The 20706-nt window shown below is 38.7% G+C and overlaps 2 protein-coding genes across 2 annotated transcripts in view; both read right to left on the reverse strand.

The window, feature by feature from the left end:
• Positions 1 to 710: 710 nt before the first annotated feature.
• sycp3 (synaptonemal complex protein 3) lies at positions 711 to 8573 on the reverse strand. Its single transcript, XM_076077577.1, has 8 exons — positions 8200 to 8573; positions 7342 to 7420; positions 7174 to 7208; positions 6637 to 6754; positions 2502 to 2601; positions 1652 to 1750; positions 1404 to 1508; positions 711 to 1061 (listed from the first exon to the last, which is right to left on the reverse strand). Exons 1-8 carry the CDS (start codon positions 8324 to 8326, stop codon positions 1008 to 1010), a joined length of 717 nt encoding a protein of 238 aa, XP_075933692.1. The 5' UTR covers positions 8327 to 8573; the 3' UTR covers positions 711 to 1007.
• Positions 8574 to 10017: 1444 nt separating this feature from the next.
• actr6 (actin related protein 6) overlaps positions 10018 to 20706 on the reverse strand; it is a 10966-nt gene continuing 277 nt past the window's right edge. Inside the window, exons 2-11 of the mRNA XM_076077576.1 lie at positions 20054 to 20171; positions 18365 to 18433; positions 18146 to 18269; positions 17240 to 17375; positions 17106 to 17162; positions 12115 to 12213; positions 11419 to 11497; positions 11132 to 11303; positions 10785 to 10923; positions 10018 to 10359 (exon numbers count right to left, since the gene is read on the reverse strand). Coding sequence (XP_075933691.1) covers positions 10230 to 10359; positions 10785 to 10923; positions 11132 to 11303; positions 11419 to 11497; positions 12115 to 12213; positions 17106 to 17162; positions 17240 to 17375; positions 18146 to 18269; positions 18365 to 18433; positions 20054 to 20171 — 1123 coding nt within the window. The 3' untranslated portion in view covers positions 10018 to 10229. The remainder of the gene's footprint in view (positions 10360 to 10784; positions 10924 to 11131; positions 11304 to 11418; positions 11498 to 12114; positions 12214 to 17105; positions 17163 to 17239; positions 17376 to 18145; positions 18270 to 18364; positions 18434 to 20053; positions 20172 to 20706) is intronic.

Genomic DNA, 20706 nt, shown 5'->3' on the forward strand with positions numbered 1-20706 from the left:
ATGTGTGTGTTGTGTCTTCATGACAGTCAGAGCATGTGATGCAGCTCTACTCTTCATCACTATGATGCTGTAACTCAGAGGTGATGATGGTGACCCAGCTCTACTCTTCATCACTATGATGCTGTAACTCAGAGGTGATGAAGGTGACCCAGCTCTACTCTTCATCACTATGATGCTGTAACTCAAAGGTGATGACGGTGACCCAGCTCTACTCTTCATCACTATGATGCTGTAACTCAGAGGTGATGAAGGTGACGGTGCTTGTACGTGCCGTCATTCGTTGCGATCCTAAGAACGTTCCTCAGACCGACATCTTCCACAACACTAACCTGCAGTTTGTCTCCACTTCTCTGTAGCATCTGTTAGCTTGTGTTGCTTTAGTTTATCTCTACTTCTCCCTCACGCTGCATCAACGTAGTCTGAAGACTTCCTCCACCGCTGCCAGTGAGCAACGCACTTTACAAATAAAAAAAAACAAAAAATGCGTTAACGCGCTATAAAATAATTGTCGACGTTAGCGCGTTAACTTGTCAGCACTAATATATATATATATATATATATATATATATATATATGTGTGTGTGTACTTGGATCTTAACCCACAGACACTCTGTTTTTCTTCGGTCTGATTTTTGTATTATGTTGAAAATAAAATAAAAACATCTTCACTATTCAGAAGATATAAAAACACATTTTATTTATTCCTGTACTGTAACAACACATAATATTAATAGTCAACAGAACTCTTAAACACGTTGACTTCAAAATAAGTCTGCATATAAACTAAAGTTTATTTCTCAGAAGCTTGAGATGATGTCAGTTTTGTATTTTATATTTAAACTTTGAAACTCTTTGTCTTCAATTTTCAACAAACAATAAATATTCTTATTAAACGAGTAAAAAAGAAGCTGAACACATACTTCTGTAAAAACGGTTTTTGCAACAAACTACAATAAGCATGAATACTCCAACACCCAGAATGCATCCCTGAAGCAGGAAGTAGCTCGTTAGAACAGCATGGACTGAAGAGACTTACGGACCGTCGCCATCTCCTGCTGTTGCTGTGGAAACAAGAGGACAACAGGATGTGACATCACTGACTTCTGACATCACAGCCCGTGTCACTATACTGCAAAATATATATTTATATATATTCTATAATATATATACTATAATATATTGTCTCTCTGTATCTCTCCGTCTGTCTGTCTGTCTCGCAGTTTAACGACATAAACAAGTAACAAAACATTAAAGGATATAATAAAATACATTTTAAAGGAAATGCTGAATACTACCTTTGATCATTTTGTATTATTGACAACATGTCATTTGTTGTCAACAATATATTGAATCAATCTGTGACATCAGCTGTGAGGCCACTGAGTGGATGAGTCCTAACTCACCGTGTCCATGAGGATCTTCTTCTGCAGCGTGGACATCTCCTTCTTCAGCTCCTGCTGCGCCCCCTGCAGGAAGGAGTCGTGGCTCTTCTCCATGTCCTCCATGTTCTGGAGGAGGAAACAAACAGATCCACCTTGACTTCTTCAACAAACACCAGCTGGACTTAAAGAGCTGTATGAGATGTTTATATGTCATATGTATGAGATGTTTGTATATCATATGTATGAGATGTGTTTAAAGGGTTTATTGCCTTCACAAACTGCTCGTAGAGTTCTCTGACGGTCTTCAGCTTCTGGTTCTGGACCACTCGGGCCTGCTGCAGGATCTTCTGCTGCTGTCTGAACAGGTTCTGTAGAAGAAGAGTCACAGCGTCACTAACATGTCTGAACAGGTTCTGTAGAAGAAGAGTCACAGCGTCACTAACATATCTGAACAGGTTCTGTAGAAGAAGAGTCACAGCGTCACTAACATGTCTGAACAGGTTCTGTAGAAGAAGAGTCACAGCTTCACTAACATGTCTGAACAGGTTCTGTAGAAGAAGAGTCACAGCTTCACTAACATGTCTGAACAGGTTCTGTAGAAGAAGAGTCACAGCGTCACTAACATATCTGAACAGGTTCTGTAGAAGAAGAGTCACAGCGTCACTAACATGTCTGAACAGGTTCTGTAGAAGAAGAGTCACAGCGTCACTAACATATCTGAACAGGTTCTGTAGAAGAAGAGTCACAGCGTCACTAACATGTCTGAACAGGTTCTGTAGAAGAAGAGTCACAGCGTCACTAACATGTCTGAACAGGTTCTGTAGAAGAAGAGTCACAGCGTCACTAACATATCTGAACAGGTTCTGTAGAAGAAGAGTCACAGCGTCACTAACATGTCTGAACAGGTTCTGTAGAAGAAGAGTCACAGCGTCACTAACATATCTGAACAGGTTCTGTAGAAGAAGAGTCACAGCGTCACTAACATGTCTGAACAGGTTCTGTAGAAGAAGAGTCACTAGCATGATGTCTTGTTAGAATCGAGGGTTTTTCTCTTCACTGAGGTCAGAGCATCAAGCATGCAACCTTTTTCTAACCAATCAAAGGAGGAAGTGAACATACGTTGAGCTTCTCTTCCTGTTCTTCAGCTCGCTGAGCTTCAGACTCCCACTGCTGCAGAGCTGAGGACACCTGCTGGGAATACTGCTGAGTCATCTTCTGTCTGTAAAAACACACACACACAACCTCTGAGATGTAGTACAGCAGAAAGTACTATATGTACCTCTGAGGTGTAGTACAGTAGAAAGTACAATATGTACCTCCGAGATGTAGTGCAGTATAAAGTACAATATGTACCTCCGAGATGTAGTGCAGTATAAAGTACTATATGTACCTCTGAGGTGTAGTACAGTAGAAAGTACAATATGTACCTCCGAGATGTAGTACAGTATAAAGTACTATATGTACCTCTGAGGTGTAGTACAGTAGAAAGTACTATATGTACCTCTGAGGTGTAGTACAGTAGAAAGTACAATATGTACCTCTGAGATGTAGTACAATATAAAGTACTATATGTACCTCTGAGGTGTAGTACAGTAGAAAGTACAATATGTACCTCCGAGATGTAGTACAGTATAAAGTACTATATGTACCTCTGAGGTGTAGTACAGTAGAAAGTACAATATGTACCTCTGAGATGTAGTACAATATAAAGTACTATATGTACCTCTGAGGTGTAGTACAGTATAAAGTACAATATGTACCTCCGAGATGTAGTACAGTATAAAGTACTATATGTACCTCTGAGGTGTAGTACAGTAGAAAGTACAATATGTACCTCCGAGATGTAGTGCAGTATAAAGTACAATATGTACCTCCGAGATGTAGTACAGTATAAAGTACAATATGTACCTCTGAGATGTAGTACAGTAGAAAGTACAATATGTACCTCCGAGATGTAGTACAGTATAAAGTACTATATGTACCTCTGAGATGTAGTACAGTAGAAAGTACAATATGTACCTCCGAGATGTAGTACAGTATAAAGTACTATATGTACCTCTGAGGTGTAGTACAGTAGAAAGTACTATATGTACCTCTGAGGTGTAGTACAGTAGAAAGTACAATATGTACCTCTGAGATGTAGTACAATATAAAGTACTATATGTACCTCTGAGGTGTAGTACAGTATAAAGTACAATATGTACCTCCGAGATGTAGTACAGTATAAAGTACTATATGTACCTCTGAGGTGTAGTACAGTAGAAAGTACAATATGTACCTCCGAGATGTAGTGCAGTATAAAGTACAATATGTACCTCCGAGATGTAGTACAGCAGAAAGTACTATATGTACCTCTGAGGTGTAGTACAGTAGAAAGTACAATATGTACCTCCGAGATGTAGTACAGTATAAAGTACTATATGTACCTCTGAGGTGTAGTACAGTAGAAAGTACAATATGTACCTCCGAGATGCAGTACAGTATAAAGTACTATATGTACCTCTGAGGTGTAGTACAGTAGAAAGTACTATATGTACCTCTGAGGTGTAGTACAGTAGAAAGTACAATATGTACCTCTGAGATGTAGTACAATATAAAGTACTATATGTACCTCTGAGGTGTAGTACAGTATAAAGTACAATATGTACCTCCGAGATGTAGTACAGTATAAAGTACTATATGTACCTCTGAGATGTAGTACAGTAGAAAGTACAATATGTACCTCCGAGATGTAGTACAGTATAAAGTACTATATGTACCTCTGAGATGTAGTACAGTAGAAAGTACAATATGTACCTCTGAGATGTAGTACAGTATAAATTACTATATGTACCTCTGAGATGTAGTACAGTAGAAAGTACAATATGTACCTCCGAGATGTAGTACAGTAGAAAGTACTATATGTACCTCTGAGGTGTAGTACAGTAGAAAGTACAATATGTACCTCCGAGATGTAGTACAGTATAAAGTACTATATGTACCTCTGAGGTGTAGTACAGTAGAAAGTACTATATGTACCTCTGAGGTGTAGTACAGTAGAAAGTACAATATGTACCTCTGAGATGTAGTACAATATAAAGTACTATATGTACCTCTGAGATGTAGTACAGTAGAAAGTACAATATGTACCTCCGAGATGTAGTACAGTATAAAGTACTATATGTACCTCTGAGGTGTAGTACAGTATAAAGTACTATATGTACCTCTGAGGTGTAGTACAGTATAAAGTACTATATGTACCTCCGAGATGTAGTACAGTATAAAGTACAATATGTACCTCTGAGGTGTAGTGCAGTATAAAGTACAATATGTACCTCCGAGATGTAGTACAGCAGAAAGTACTATATGTACCTCTGAGGTGTAGTACAGTAGAAAGTACAATATGTACCTCCGAGATGTAGTACAGTATAAAGTACTATATGTACCTCTGAGGTGTAGTACAGTATAAAGTACTATATGTACCTCTGAGGTGTAGTACAGTAGAAAGTACAATATGTACCTCCGAGATGTAGTACAGTAGAAAGTACTATATGTACCTCTGAGGTGTAGTACAGTAGAAAGTACAATATGTACCTCTGAGATGTAGTACAATATAAAGTACTATATGTACCTCTGAGGTGTAGTACAGTATAAAGTACTATATGTACGTCCGAGATGTAGTACAGTATAAAGTACTATATGTACCTCTGAGATGTAGTACAGTAGAAAGTACAATATGTACCTCCGAGATGTAGTACAGTATAAAGTACTATATGTACCTCTGAGGTGTAGTGCAGTATAAAGTACAATATGTACCTCCGAGATGTAGTACAGCAGAAAGTACTATATGTACCTCTGAGGTGTAGTACAGTAGAAAGTACTATATGTACCTCCGAGATGTAGTACAGTATAAAGTACTATATGTACCTCTGAGGTGTAGTACAGCAGAAAGTACTATATGTACCTCTGAGGTGTAGTACAGTAGAAAGTACAATATGTACCTCCGAGATGTAGTACAGCAGAAAGTACTATATGTACCTCTGAGGTGTAGTACAGTAGAAAGTACAATATGTACCTCCGAGATGTAGTACAGTAGAAAGTACTATATGTACCTCTGAGGTGTAGTACAGTAGAAAGTACAATATGTACCTCCGAGATGTAGTACAGTATAAAGTACTATATGTACCTCTGAGGTGTAGTAGAGTAGAAAGTACTATATGTACCTCTGAGGTGTAGTACAGTAGAAAGTACAATATGTACCTCTGAGATGTAGTACAATATAAAGTACTATATGTACCTCTGAGGTGTAGTACAGTATAAAGTACAATATGTACCTCCGAGATGTAGTACAGTATAAAGTACTAAATGTACCTCTGAGATGTAGTACAGTAGAAAGTACAATATGTACCTCCGAGATGTAGTACAGTATAAAGTACTATATGTACCTCTGAGATGTAGTACAGTAGAAAGTACAATATGTACCTCTGAGATGTAGTACAGTATAAAGTACTATATGTACCTCTGAGATGTAGTACAGTAGAAAGTACAATATGTACCTCCGAGATGTAGTACAGTATAAAGTACAATATGTACCTCTGAGATGTAGTACAGTATAAAGTACTATATGTACCGCTGAGATGTAGTACAGTAGAAAGTAATATATGTACCTCTGAGATGTAGTACAGTATAAAGTACTATATGTACCTCTGAGGTGTAGTACAGTATAAAGTACTATATGTACCTCTGAGGTGTAGTACAGTATAAAGTACTATATGTACCTCTGAGATGTAGTACAGTATAAAGTACTATATGTACCTCTGAGGTGTAGTACAGTAGAAAGTACTATATGTACCTCTGAGATGTAGTACAGTATAAAGTACAATATGTACCTCTGATATGTAGTACAATATAAAGTACTATATGTACCTCTGAGATGTAGTACAGTAGAAAGTACTGTGTGTTCCTCTGAGATGTGGAGGAGTAGAAGTATAAAGTAGCAGAAAATAGAAATACTCAAGTAAAGTACAAGTACATCAAAATGAAAGTGCAGTACTTGAGTAAATGTACTTTACTTTCACGGACATTTGTGAGGTGTTTTATCTCAAAGAACATCTCAAAAGATGAATAAACGAAGATGTAAATATACACTAAGCCCATATTTAAGTTCATAATACTGTAACTTCTATACTGTCTTACTCTCCACTTCACCCCCCCTCATATAGTGTGTCATTGTACTCCTCAGCAGTATCAGATACTCATGATGATGTGTCCTCACCTCTGTCCATGGTAGGTGTTCCACAGCTGCTCCAGCTTGTGTTGACTTCCCTTCATGTAGTTCTTGGTCAGAGACTCCAGACGTTTCTTCTTGGCCTGCATCACCTTACTGATGTCAGCTGGAAGCAGAACAATAACTCTAATATACTGACAATACAATATGTGAGTATTGGTGTTTATATTCCGTTTACACAGGACTTTATATGAATAGGATGAGCTGTTGTTGGAAAAAGGACACAAATATTGATGTATAGCTACACAGAGAAAAGGTGAAATAATGAGTACAGTATATGAAATACAATACAAATATACATAGTGGTGTGATTAGTAGCAGCTAAGTATAGTAACGCTACATGTAAAGCTATATGATACCATCAACTATAACAGTAGTATAATAGTACATAATATAGTGTAGGATATAAAGTATAAAATCATCAATACTGTGGTATAAAAGCTGGTCAAAGATGAAGTAAACAGGAGAACGACTTTAACGCTTCGAGCAGAGGAAAAACAAACACACCTGCACCAAGCTGCTTACCTCCGAATTTCTCCAACATGGAGTGAACCTCATTTCTGAAGGTGAGAAAAGAGAGAGAGACGTAGCTTTAAATGTTAGCTGCTGCACAGAGTATCACATAATATATATAATATAACTATACATTAAATATAGCTAATAAATGAAGCTGTAATTAAAGAGTTTGAATACCCGACAGCACTCGTTGCCTCCTCTTCAAAGTCGGATGCTGGTCTCTTCTTGGCCGACTTTTCCCCCATCGGAGTTTCATCTGGGGACAAAGAAATGAATTATTAATGTTCGTTTAGTAGCTAGAAAGCTAATGCTAACTTTATTCAGATAAAGGTAGTAACACTACAGTGTAGAAATACTGAAATAATACTTTTAAAATAAAAAATCATGCATTCAAAATGTAATTTTACAAGTTTTAGAATTCAATATACTTAAAATAAAGTACTCATTCTGCAGAATGATCCATTTCAGAATAAAATATATTACATAGGATTATAATTCAATTCAATTAATTTTTGTATAGGCCAAAACCTCAGACGGCTTTACAATATGTACACATTTGACATCCTCTTGTCCCGGAACCCTCACATCGGAACAGGAAAAACTCCCCCAAAAACCCCTTTAACAGGAGAAAAGAGGGAGAGACCTGAGGGAGAGCAACAGAGCAGGGATCCCTCTCCCAGGATGGACAGAAGTGCAATAGATGTAATGTGTAGAACAGGACAACAGAGTTACAACACATTTAATGTATGACAATCACATGATAATCAGTGATGTTCAATAATTGTGAGCAATAATTCAACTTTGCATAAACAATGCATTGCATTTAGTTATATTGTACATTTAAACTAACATTCTAATGTATTTATATTATATATATATATATATATAATATTTTATATATATATATAATATTTTATATATATATAATATTTTATATATATATATATATATAATATTATATATATATATATATTATATATGTATGTTACGTAATGTTAGCTAACAGTAGCTACCATTAGCTAGCGGTACACTTACCTTCTCTCACATCCTCCTCTGAGCCGCTCAGCTCTTTCTTTTCATCTTCTGTAATAAAATCAAAAACCTTTTTATCTAATTTTTCTTCTGGGTGTTTCTTCTTCATCTGTCTTCTCCCTGTTGCCATTCTTCTTCTAACCTGGTTTATTTAATGCTAACGTTACCTAAACTAGCTTGAGCAGACTAAGCTACACAAATGGATTCTGCTGAAGTGCTGCTAATGGCGGCTAATGCTACCGAGCTAGCTCACTGTTAGCTTAGCGGTTGCTGCAAATGGATTCAAGCTACTTCTTGACTAAATGTCTTTGATAGACAGACACAACGTTATTGTAGTTAACTATTTAAATAAAACGGACCTCGATACCCGATTCTAGTGTTCGTGTTACGTTCTAAATGAAGCTAGAATCAACTGGTTAAGACACAAACTAAAGGAAGCGAAGCTAACCGAGCTAGCCGAGTTTAAGATGGATTCCCGCCACAACCGGTCGGGGGAAAGAACCCGGATGAAAGGACCAACTGTTTTTTTGTTTTTTTTTTAAATCAGTGGTCCTTGAAGAAGTACTCAGATCCTTTACTGCAGTAAAAGTACTAATACCACACTGTAAAAATACTCTGCTAAAGGTAAAAGTGCTGCCTTGATACTGAAGTAAAAGTATTGATTAATACCACACAGTAAAATACTTCATTAAGTATTAATACCTAAGTAAAAGTACAATTCCAAAATACTCTGTTTCAAGTATTGATAGTAAAAGTACTAATACCACACTGTAAAATACTTCATTAAGAATTGACACATAAGTAAAAATACATTGACAAAATACTCAGTTTCGAGTATTGATAGTAAAAGTACTAATACCACACTGTAAAATACTTCATTAAGTATTGACACATAAGTAAAAGTACATTGACAAAATACTGTTTTGAGAATTGATAGTAAAAGCACTAAAACACACTATAAAAATATTGTTACAAGTAAAAGTAATGCTCTGACAATGTTACTTCAGTAAAAGTATATCAGTATAATCCGGTAAATGTAGTTGAAGTATCAAAAGTATAAAAGGATCCTGTGTGGTAAATAAAGATGGTTGTACTTCATATTTTGTGGGTTTTCCTTTGAATGAATTTGTTCTTCCTGGAAACAGATTGATGAAGATATTTATAAGTCTCTTTAAAATACTTTAACCTCATAATAAAATCAATCTGTAAATAATAAATCATGATCTGATCAACATGTTAAATACTGACGAAGTTGGATTATACACTGAAATAAAATATGTTCTTCTTCTGTCCTTTAATAATATTTGAACAGATAAAAACAGTATAAAGTTTGATTATTGATCAGTAAATATAGATTGAAGAGGTTTAAACTGTGATTAGATCAGCTGATGTTCCAACAGTAACTAACCTTCTGTTTATATGTGAAGTCTGAAGAAGAGCTTTGATAAAGTTAATTCCAGCTTGTTCTACACTGCTTTTATTGTGAAACTCTTAAACACTGAAACAGGAAGCTGTTCCTGTTTAAATCTAAGCTTGCTGTTTCTTTGCTGATTTCTTCTCTTCTGATTCATCTTTGTCTCTTTTAACAGAGTTTATTTCTCCGTCTACTAAACTAAATAACATCTATTAGTGAAGAGACTTTCTACAAAATGAAAGCATCACAGACATTCAGACGTATAGATGTTTGACTGACACAGAAAGCAGATTATTATAATTATAAGAAGTAACCTAGGATTAAAACCCATGCTCCTCTATAATATAAAATGTTAAACCAGTAACAATATGTTTAAGACTTCTTAAATCATACTCATGTATTACCCGTTGTCATTTTACAATTTACTAGCAATAAAAAAGACTTTTAACAGGATATAAAACCATCAGCACAGACTCAGGTACAAAATAAAACAGCTGGAGAGAAAAACAAACATTTAACTTCACATTTTACTCGTTTTGAATTCCGTTCTTCCTTCCATCCGTTCTCTTTACAGGTGTTTTCCCCACGATGCTGCAGAAGAAGAGACTTCCTGTTTTAGTCAGATATCAAACTTCTCTTCACAGATGAAATGTCCGTTCTCTTCGTAGTCGTCTCGGGTCACGATGATCTCGTCGTAGTCCGGACTGTGAGCCAGCAGCTTCCCTCCTTCCCACGAGTAACTGATCGGACTAAAGGACACACACATGTTCAAATGAACACATTAGTGACACGATATGATCGTCATTTCATCTTTATCATGTGTTTCTTTGGCTCTTTTACTCTTTTCTGTAAAGTACTTTGAGTTTCCTTGTTGCTGAAATGTGCTAAATAAATAAATCAGCTTTATAATGTTTACATTATAGATAGATAGATAGATATGTACTTTATTCATCCCCAGGGGGAAATGTGTATGTTACAGCAGCAAGACACACCAAGAAGGACTCTAAAGGATCTAAATGGAAACATGCATTCTTCTTTCCAGTGCCTACATTACCCACAATGCACATCTCTGTTACGTGTGGTAGATTGGTGTGTGTTATGCTGGTTAAGTAGCAGAGAGTGTCCTGCAGCAGAGACGAGTCGGTCACATTATTATTTTCCTTTTTTAACTCACTTGTCCGGCTGCAGGACGGACACGGGGAGGTGGGCGGGGGCTAGAGATCGAAGCTCCGCCTCCAGCCGCTCTCTGAAGCCAGAGAACAAAGTGTTTCCTCCAGTCAGGACCACGTTCTGGTAGAAGTGAGCCTGCATCTCTGGAGGAGGAACCACACACACATATTACAGACATGAGACATATTTACTGAATATCATACCTACATGTGGACACACAGGGACGAGTTTCACTCAGAGTAAAACACATTTTCTGGACATGCGCCACTAAAATAATTAAAGATCCAGATCTTAATAGAGACCAGAGTCTCTGCTGGACTCTCAGGACCATGAGGTCCAGTACTCAGAGACCTTCAGGCAGAGACTGGATGGAGTCCACGATGGCCTCTGGGATCCCCGTCTCCTGGAGGCCGATGTCCGACGGGTGGAAGAGCATCTCTGGGACGGCAAAGCGCTCGTTGGCGAGTCTCAGGATCTGCTCCCCGGTCTTGTACTTCCCACTGAAGACCATCTCGTCTGGAGGCTAGGGGACAGGAAAGAGGGACGGACCGCTGAGAGGAAGCTCATCTATCTGAGACGAAGCTCATCTATCTGAGACGAAAGCTCAGGAAATATCTTTATAAAAGGCGTTTTCTTACCTTACAGAATCCTTTCTTGATGGAGCTGAAGTCTGGTAGAACGTAGTCTCTCACCACAGTGTTCTCCTCGCCCTTCATCCTGAACACACACACGAACACACACACACACACACACACACACACACACACACACACACATGCATATGAAATAAACATAAAACATTTCAGTAATATGATCCACTACTGATCCTCTACTGATCCACGACTGATCCTCTACTGATCCTCTACTGATCCACTACTGATCCACTACTGATCCACTACTGATCCTCTACTGATCCTCTACTGATCCACTAATGATCCTCTACTGATCCACTACTGATCCTCTAATGATCCACTAATGATCCACTAATGATCCTCTACTGATCCACTACTGATCCTCTACTGATCCACGACTGATCCACTACTGATCCACTACTGATCCTCTACCGATCCTCTACCGATCCACTACCGATCCTCTACCGATCCACTACCGATCAACTACCGATCCTCTACTGATCCACTACTGATCCACTACTGATCCTCTACCGATCCACTACCGATCAACTACCGATCCTCTACCGATCCACTACCGATCCTCTACTGATCCACTACTGATCCACTACTGATCCACTACTGATCCTCTACCGATCCACTACTGATCCTCTACTGATCCTGAATTGTTGTAACTTCAGCTCCTGTCTGTGTTTCTTGACTTACTGTGAAACCTCCATGTCTTTGTAAAAGTGCTGCGAGACGTAGCAGACGTCCTCCTTCACCTGGTTGATCACGTGAGTTTCATCCATCACATGTAACTGACTGGAGAGAGAGAGACAGAGAGAGAGACAGAGACAGAGAGAGACAGAGAGAGAGAGACAGAGAGAGAGAGACAGAGACAGACAGAGACAGAGAGAGAGAGACAGAGAGAGAGAGAGACAGAGACAGAGACAGAGAGAGAGAGAGAGAGAGAGACAGAGAGAGAGAGAGACAGAGACAGAGACAGAGAGAGAGACAGAGAGAGAGACAGAGACAGAGAGAGAGAGAGAGAGAGAGATTTTTAGAAAACCTTTATTTTGTTTGAACATCTTTCTTAATCATTTTAAACAGTTAAACAAATAAAGTCCAACAAACATAAATGTGTCTTTGATTGTCAGATCTGACTCTCACTGAGCTCCATCTTTGTTCAGTTCTTTGTCCACTTTGTGAACTATCTTCTTCAGTCTGAAGCCTTCCTGCTGAGTGAGACCTCCTCTGTCCTTGCTCCTCATGTGAGCTCTGGCAGAGCTGGAGAGCTTCTCTTTGTCAGAGAGGTAGTCCTCCACTTTGGCTCCTCTCACGTTCTTACTCCTCCTCAGAAACTCCTTTATTATCTCCACGCTGTAGTCTCTAGAGCTCCTACAGCTGCCAGCACCGCGTTTAGAGGGCTCACTGTCAGCAGCAGCGCCCTCCTCCTGACTGGACTCAGAGTCCTCCCAACTTGATTCAGAGTCCTCTTCCATACTGGACTCAGAGTCTTCCTCCAGACTGGACTCACACTCTGCTGCTCCTCCACTTTCTTTAGTTGCAGCTTTCTTCGCCTGTGAGCTTCCGCTGTCTCCTCTCTGTTTCCTCTTCAGCTGAGGGGCTTTGAGCTGCTCCTCGTCTGCTTCCATGTCCACCTCCCTGCCTGTCTCCACCTGTCCTCCAGCACTCTCCCTCACCTGCTGGACCTCACTTGCCCCGTCCTTCCTCACCTCTTGTCCCCCACTTGTCCTCTCTTCTCTCACCTCCTGAGCCCCACCCTTGTCTCCTCCACCCTCACCTCCTGTGCTCCACTTGTTCCCTCTTGTCCGTCCTGCTTGTCCCCTCTGCCCTCCTCAGTACCTTTCTGGTTCTGGTCTTTGTTTGAGCCGTGTTCCCCAGGACAAGCTCTGCTCAGATGTCCTTCTTTCCCACAACTGTAACATTTAAAATCATCAGTCTTTGCAAAGATGACGTAGTCAAAATCGTCTACAGTGATTTTGAAACTGAGGTTGACCACTCTGCTCCTGTTGTTGGGGATCATGAGGACATGTCTCCTGTGAGACACCACGTGCTTCAACAGCGGAGACTTAAAGCCAGAGGACACTCTCCTAACCGGAGACACCACCTTCCCATGTTTGGACAGCTCTTTGATTATTGCATCGTTTCTGATGAATGGTGGCACGTTGGACACGGTGACTTTCACTTCCGGTGAGCTGAGAGGATACGTGGGCAGGAAGTGTTCACCCACGGAGATCCCGGTCATCAACACCACTTCCGCAGTTTCTATGCTGTCTAGAAAGATGACCACAGCGTTGTTCATCCGCGCTGCGGACTTCACGCAGCTGTGACCAACAACCTCCCCCACTGCCAGGCTGATTCCTCTACTGAACACCCGAAACGCGGCGGGATCCTCACGCCGTGTTCCCTGGTTAACTCCGTCAGGCTCATGCTGGCGTTTAGCAGCCGACAGCACGTGCTGCCCGGCTGCTATCCGCTCACAAAAAAGACCCAAAAAACAGCTAAAAGTACACAAAAAAACCCGTGAACCCTGCACACCCCACTACACTATCATATACAACATTACACTACCATATACAACACTACACTACCATATACAACACTACACTATCATATACAACATTACACTACCATATACAACATTACACTACCATATACAACACTACACTATCATATACAACACTACACTATCATATACAACACTACACTATCATATACAACACTACACTATCATATACAACACTACACTACCATATACAACATTACACTACCATATACAACACTACACTATCATATACAACACTACACTATCATATACAACACTACACTACCATATACAACACTACACTATCATATACAACATTACACTACCATATACAACATTACACTATCATATACAACACTACACTATCATATACAACATTACACTATCATATACAACACTACACTATCATATACAACACTACACTATCATATACAACATTACACTACCATATACAACATTACACTACCATATACAACATTACACTACCATATACAACACTACACTATCATATACAACACTACACTATCATATACAACACTACACTACCATATACAACACTACACTACCATATACAACATTACACTACCATATACAACACTACACTACCATATACAACATTACACTACCATATACAACATTACACTATCATATACAACATTACACTATCATATACAACATTACACTATCATATACAACACTACACTATCATATACAACACTACACTATCATATACAACACTACACTATCATATACAACACTACACTATCATATACAACACTACACTATCATATACAACATTACACTATCATATACAACACTACACTACCATATACAACACTACACTATCATATACAACATTACACTATCATATACAACATTACACTACCATATACAACACTACACTATCATATACAACATTACACTACCATATACAACATTACACTACCATATACAACACTACACTATCATATACAACATTACACTACCATATACAACACTACACTATCATATACAACATTACACTATCATATACAACACTACACTATCATATACAACATTACACTATCATATACAACATTACACTACCATATACAACATTACACTACCATATACAACATTACACTACCATATACAACACTACACTATCATATACAACATTACACTACCATATACAACAATACACTATCATATACAACATTACACTACCATATACAACACTACACTATCATATACAACATTACACTATCATATACAACACTACACTATCATATACAACATTACACTATCATATACAACATTACACTATCATATACAACATTACACTACCATATACAACATTACACTACCATATACAACACTACACTATCATATTCAACATTACACTACCATATACAACACTACACTATCATATACAACATTACACTATCATATACAACATTACACTATCATATACAACACTACACTATCATATACAACATTACACTATCATATACAACATTACACTATCATATACAACATTACACTACCATATACAACATTACACTATCATATACAACATTACACTATCATATACAACATTACACTACCATATACAACATTACACTACCATATACAACACTACACTATCATATACAACACTACACTATCATATACAACACTACACTATCATATACAACACTACACTACCATATACAACACTACACTATCATATACAACATTACACTATCATATACAACACTACACTATCATATACAACACTACACTATCATATACAACATTACACTACCATATACAACACTACACTATCATATACAACATTACACTACCATATACAACACTACACTATCATATACAACATTACACTACCATATACAACACTACACTATCATATACAACATTACACTATCATATACAACATTACACTACCATATACAACACTACACTATCATATACAACACTACACTATCATATACAACATTACACTAACATATACAACATTACACTACCATATACAACACTACACTATCATATACAACATTACACTATCATATACAACATTACACTACCATATACAACACTACACTATCATATACAACACTACACTATCATATACAACATTACACTACCATATACAACACTACACTATCATATACAACATTACACTATCATATACAACATTACACTACCATATACAACATTACACTACCATATACAACATTACACTATCATATACAACACTACACTATCATATACAACATTACACTAACATATACAACATTACACTACCATATACAACACTACACTACCATATACAACACTACACTATCATATACATTACACTATCATATACAACATTACACTACCATATACAACACTACACTATCATATACAACACTACACTATCATATACAACACTACACTACCATATACAACATTACACTACCATATACAACACTACACTATCATATACAACATTACACTAACATATACAACATTACACTACCATATACAACACTACACTACCATATACAACACTACACTATCATATACATTACACTATCATATACAACATTACACTACCATATACAACACTACACTATCATATACAACATTACACTACCATATACAACATTACACTATCATATACAACACTACACTATCATATACAACATTACACTACCATATACAACACTACACTATCATATACAACATTACACTAACATATACAACATTACACTACCATATACAACACTACACTACCATATACAACACTACACTATCATATACATTACACTATCATATACAACATTACACTACCATATACAACACTACACTATCATATACAACACTACACTATCATATACAACATTACCCAGTGAAGAAAAATGTCGAAAAATCGCTATTTATCGCTCTCAAACACGCTCCGTCAACTCCGTGCTCCTTCCACTCAGAGAGAGAGAGAGACAGAGTGAGAGAGAGAGAGAGAGAGAGAGACAGAGACAGAGTGAGAGAGAGAGAGAGAGAGAGAGAGAGACAGAGTGAGAGAGAGACAGAGAGAGAGAGACAGAGTGAGATTCTCTGTGACAGATTCAAACAGCAGCTGTTTCATGAGGGCCAATCAGATAACAGAGTGATGTGACCTCACCGATACGAGATGATCTCCTTCAGGTGATTTGTCAGCAGCTTCCCTCCTACGTTGACCCTGGATGGGAAAATAAACCATGTTATTATATGTGGTACTGGTGCAGCGGTGCATGCTGGTCGTTGTAGTCCTCTGACCTGCGGATGCCCTCCTTCATCTTCTTGCTGCGACAGTAAGGAGCGATGTGAGTGAAGGAGAAGCCGCTGTCCACCAGCAGACAGCAGAGCTCTGAGGGCTGAGAGCTGAAGTAGTGATGAGCAGACAGAGAGCCGGCTGGAGGAGCAACACAACCAACAACAGCTGCTGAGGACCAGCGGACCCGGTATCAAACCCCCGACCCCACAACAGTAATCTAGATCATTATCTTATTATCTATGAAGAGGAAGTAAAAATCCTCAGGGGTCAAAACATGACGTCATTCTTTTAGATTTGTGTGAAATGGTGATAATAAGCATTAGAACTCTTTGTGAGGTCACGAGAACCGACGGACAGAAAACATGACGTCACATCATTTGTTCCGTTTGCTCTGAAACAAATTGTGACCAACGTACTTCAGATAATTACCTCTATTATCACATGAACATTCACACTTTCAGAAAGTCAGGATTTATTTTTTAATCAGTGGAAAACACGAACATTGTGTTTATTAAATATAGTTATATAGTTCTTCTGATCATACTGTATGCATTTCCTCTCATATAATGAAATGATGAGAGCATTCTATAAACATGTTCACGCATCAAACACTAAAGTATTTGTGCTGAAACGAGCCCAAAAGAAAAACTTCGACCAAAAGACGTTTTCATTTTCAGTTTGGTCACAAAAGGGTTAAAGAGGCGACTCGAGTGACATCACTGGAGTCGTGGAGTTAGAAAGACAGGACCAGCTAGCACAGTTGCATCGTGGGTAATGTAGGCGCCACGTTTTGACAAGGAAGAACAATGTGTGGAATCAAACGAAGATGTTTCTGGTTCTGCTGCATCGATTTTAATCCTGTTTTCTCCTCCAATCAGAGGAGCTGAGGGGTCAGGGGTCACACTCACCGTTTATTCTGAGAACCGACTGGAACTGGTACTCCTCAAACAGGATCTCATTCATCGACTCCTGGATGGAGGAGAAGTTGAAGTACGGCTCAGTGATGATGATGCTGGTGTCTGAGAAGTCCACCTGGAGGAGGAGGAGGAGGAGGAGGAGGAATTAAATCCAGAATAACAAACACTAGAAGCTTCTGTGAATAGAACTCATTAAAATAAAGTAGAAACCTTAAACATCTCTTTTCCAAACAGGTGATCCCAGACTTTCCTCTGGACGTCCCAGTTCACCAGATAACCCTGAAGGAGGAACAAGAGGAGGATCAACAGGAGGAACAACAGGAGGAACAACAGGAGGAACAAGAGGAGGAACAACAGGAGGAACAACAGGAGGATCAACAGGAGGATCAACAGGAGGAACAACAGGAGGATCAACAGGAGGATCAACAGGAGGAACAAGAGGAGGAACAAGAGGAGGATCAACAGGAGGAACAAGAGGAGGAACAAGAGGAGGAACAAGAGGAGGAACAAGAGGAGGATCAACAGGAGGAACAAGAGGAGGATCAACAGGAGGAACAAGAGGAGGAACGATCAACAGGAGGAACAAGAGGAGGAACAAGAGGAGGATCAACAGGAGGAACAAGAGGAGGAACGTTCAACAGGAGGAACAAGAGGAGGAACAAGAGGAGGATCAACAGGAGGAACAAGAGGAGGAACAACAGAATCTCTGGCTAAATCCCAATGTCCCCCCTAAACCCTCAGACCCTGAACCCTCAAGGACTCACTGACGTCACCTGGTGAGTGGGTGAGTGTGAGAGGCTGTGAGGGCTTGAGATGGTGTGAATATGAACGGGACAGCACTTTACTGCAACATATCACATTACCATGAAAACAACATAAATATGATGTATAACTGTGTGTATTTGTTTTATACGTTGTACTCCCTGATGTGAACGTCTTCAGGCTCTTTCCTCACTAGATGAGGTAACTTATTATAATCTATTTACTCGTTTTTATCAAAACAGCTTCAAAGACAAAATCAAATATTTGATGAATAAATAAATAAATATCTTCTGATGTCATGTTTATTTTTTGTTCCATCTTTAACCCTTAATGTTTCTGAGTAAATTTAATATGACAGGCTGAGCACACGTGATCCGTCCTCTTTGTTTACCTTTTTTTTACGTCTCCATGCGTCCACTGGTTACCCCGTGTTTAACGTCACATTGCAATGATTTGTGGGTAATTCCCTTAGGCTAAGTCAGCATACCATGCTGACTTACAGAAAGGGTTCATAAAGGGCTCAAGATGTCTGCGAGAGACTCAAACACTCGATGATGTGACAGACAGAACTAAACCCTCACGGACTTCGCGGGAGCGCGCCTCAAAGTCCGTGAGTCCGTAAGGGGGGACATTGGGATTTGGCCTCTGAGACCAGTACAGATACACACTCCTCCCTCCCTCCTTCCCTCACTCACTCACTCCTTCCTTCCCTCACTCCTTCCTTCACTCACTCACTCCCTCCTTCCTTCCTTCCTTCCTTCCTTCACTCCCTCCCTCCCTCCCTCCCCTCACTCCTTCCTTCCTTCCCTCACTCCTTCACTCACACCTTCCTTCCTTCCTTCCCTCCCTCCCTCCTTCCCTCCTTCCTTCCCTCACTCCCTCCCTCCCTTCCTTCCTTCACTCCCTCCCTCACTCCTTCCTTCCTTCCCTCACTCCCTAACTCACTCCTTCCTTCCTTCCCTCACTCCTTCCTTCCTTCCCTCCTTCCCTCCCTCCCTCCCTCCCTTCCTTCCTTCACTCCCTCCCTCACTCCTTCCTTCCTTCCCTCACTCCCTAACTCACTCCTTCCTTCCTTCCTTCCCTCACTCCCTCCCTCCCTCACTCCTTCCTTCCTTCCCTCCCTCCCTCCCTCCTCACCTTCTGGAAGGGGAGGATGTAGAAGAGTCCTGAAGGGTCTTTGATCTCATCCATCTGATTGGCTGTGAAGGTTTTTAATCTGGACGTTTTAGAGCGAAACTGACAGTTTGGGATGATGCTGAGAAACAGAAGTTCACAGGAATTATTATTATATTATATATTATCATAATAATAATAATTATATTATTATAAGAAGCAGTGATGTTTAAAAACCGCTGTAAGTGACTAGAAGACTCTAAAGGACCAATGTTTAGATGACCAGCTGCTAAACAGGAAGTTATTTAATAAAGATTATTTAATAAAGAACATTAATTATATTATTATATGAGCCGTCCTGTAAACGTGTCATTCTCAAAGACACAAATAAATTAAATATAAATGGTGGTTCTGATGATGTGGATTATAGATAGAAATAGGAAATATATTAAAATACAATAAATAATAAAATAAATAATAATATATTAAAATACAATAAATAATAAAATAAATAATAATATATTAAAATACAATAAATAATAAAATAATTACAATGAAAATATTTTAAAAAATACTAATTTGAAATGTAAAACAATATGTAATGAATCTGTTGAAAAAGAAAAGACTATGATTGAAAGGGTTCACAGTATTATGAAATACAAATAAAGATGACGTCA

Source organism: Anarhichas minor, unplaced genomic scaffold (genome assembly GCF_050575085.1).
Source record: "Anarhichas minor isolate MPS153535 unplaced genomic scaffold, ASM5057508v1 ptg000061l, whole genome shotgun sequence".
NCBI classification, from domain to species: Eukaryota; Metazoa; Chordata; class Actinopteri; order Perciformes; family Anarhichadidae; genus Anarhichas; species Anarhichas minor.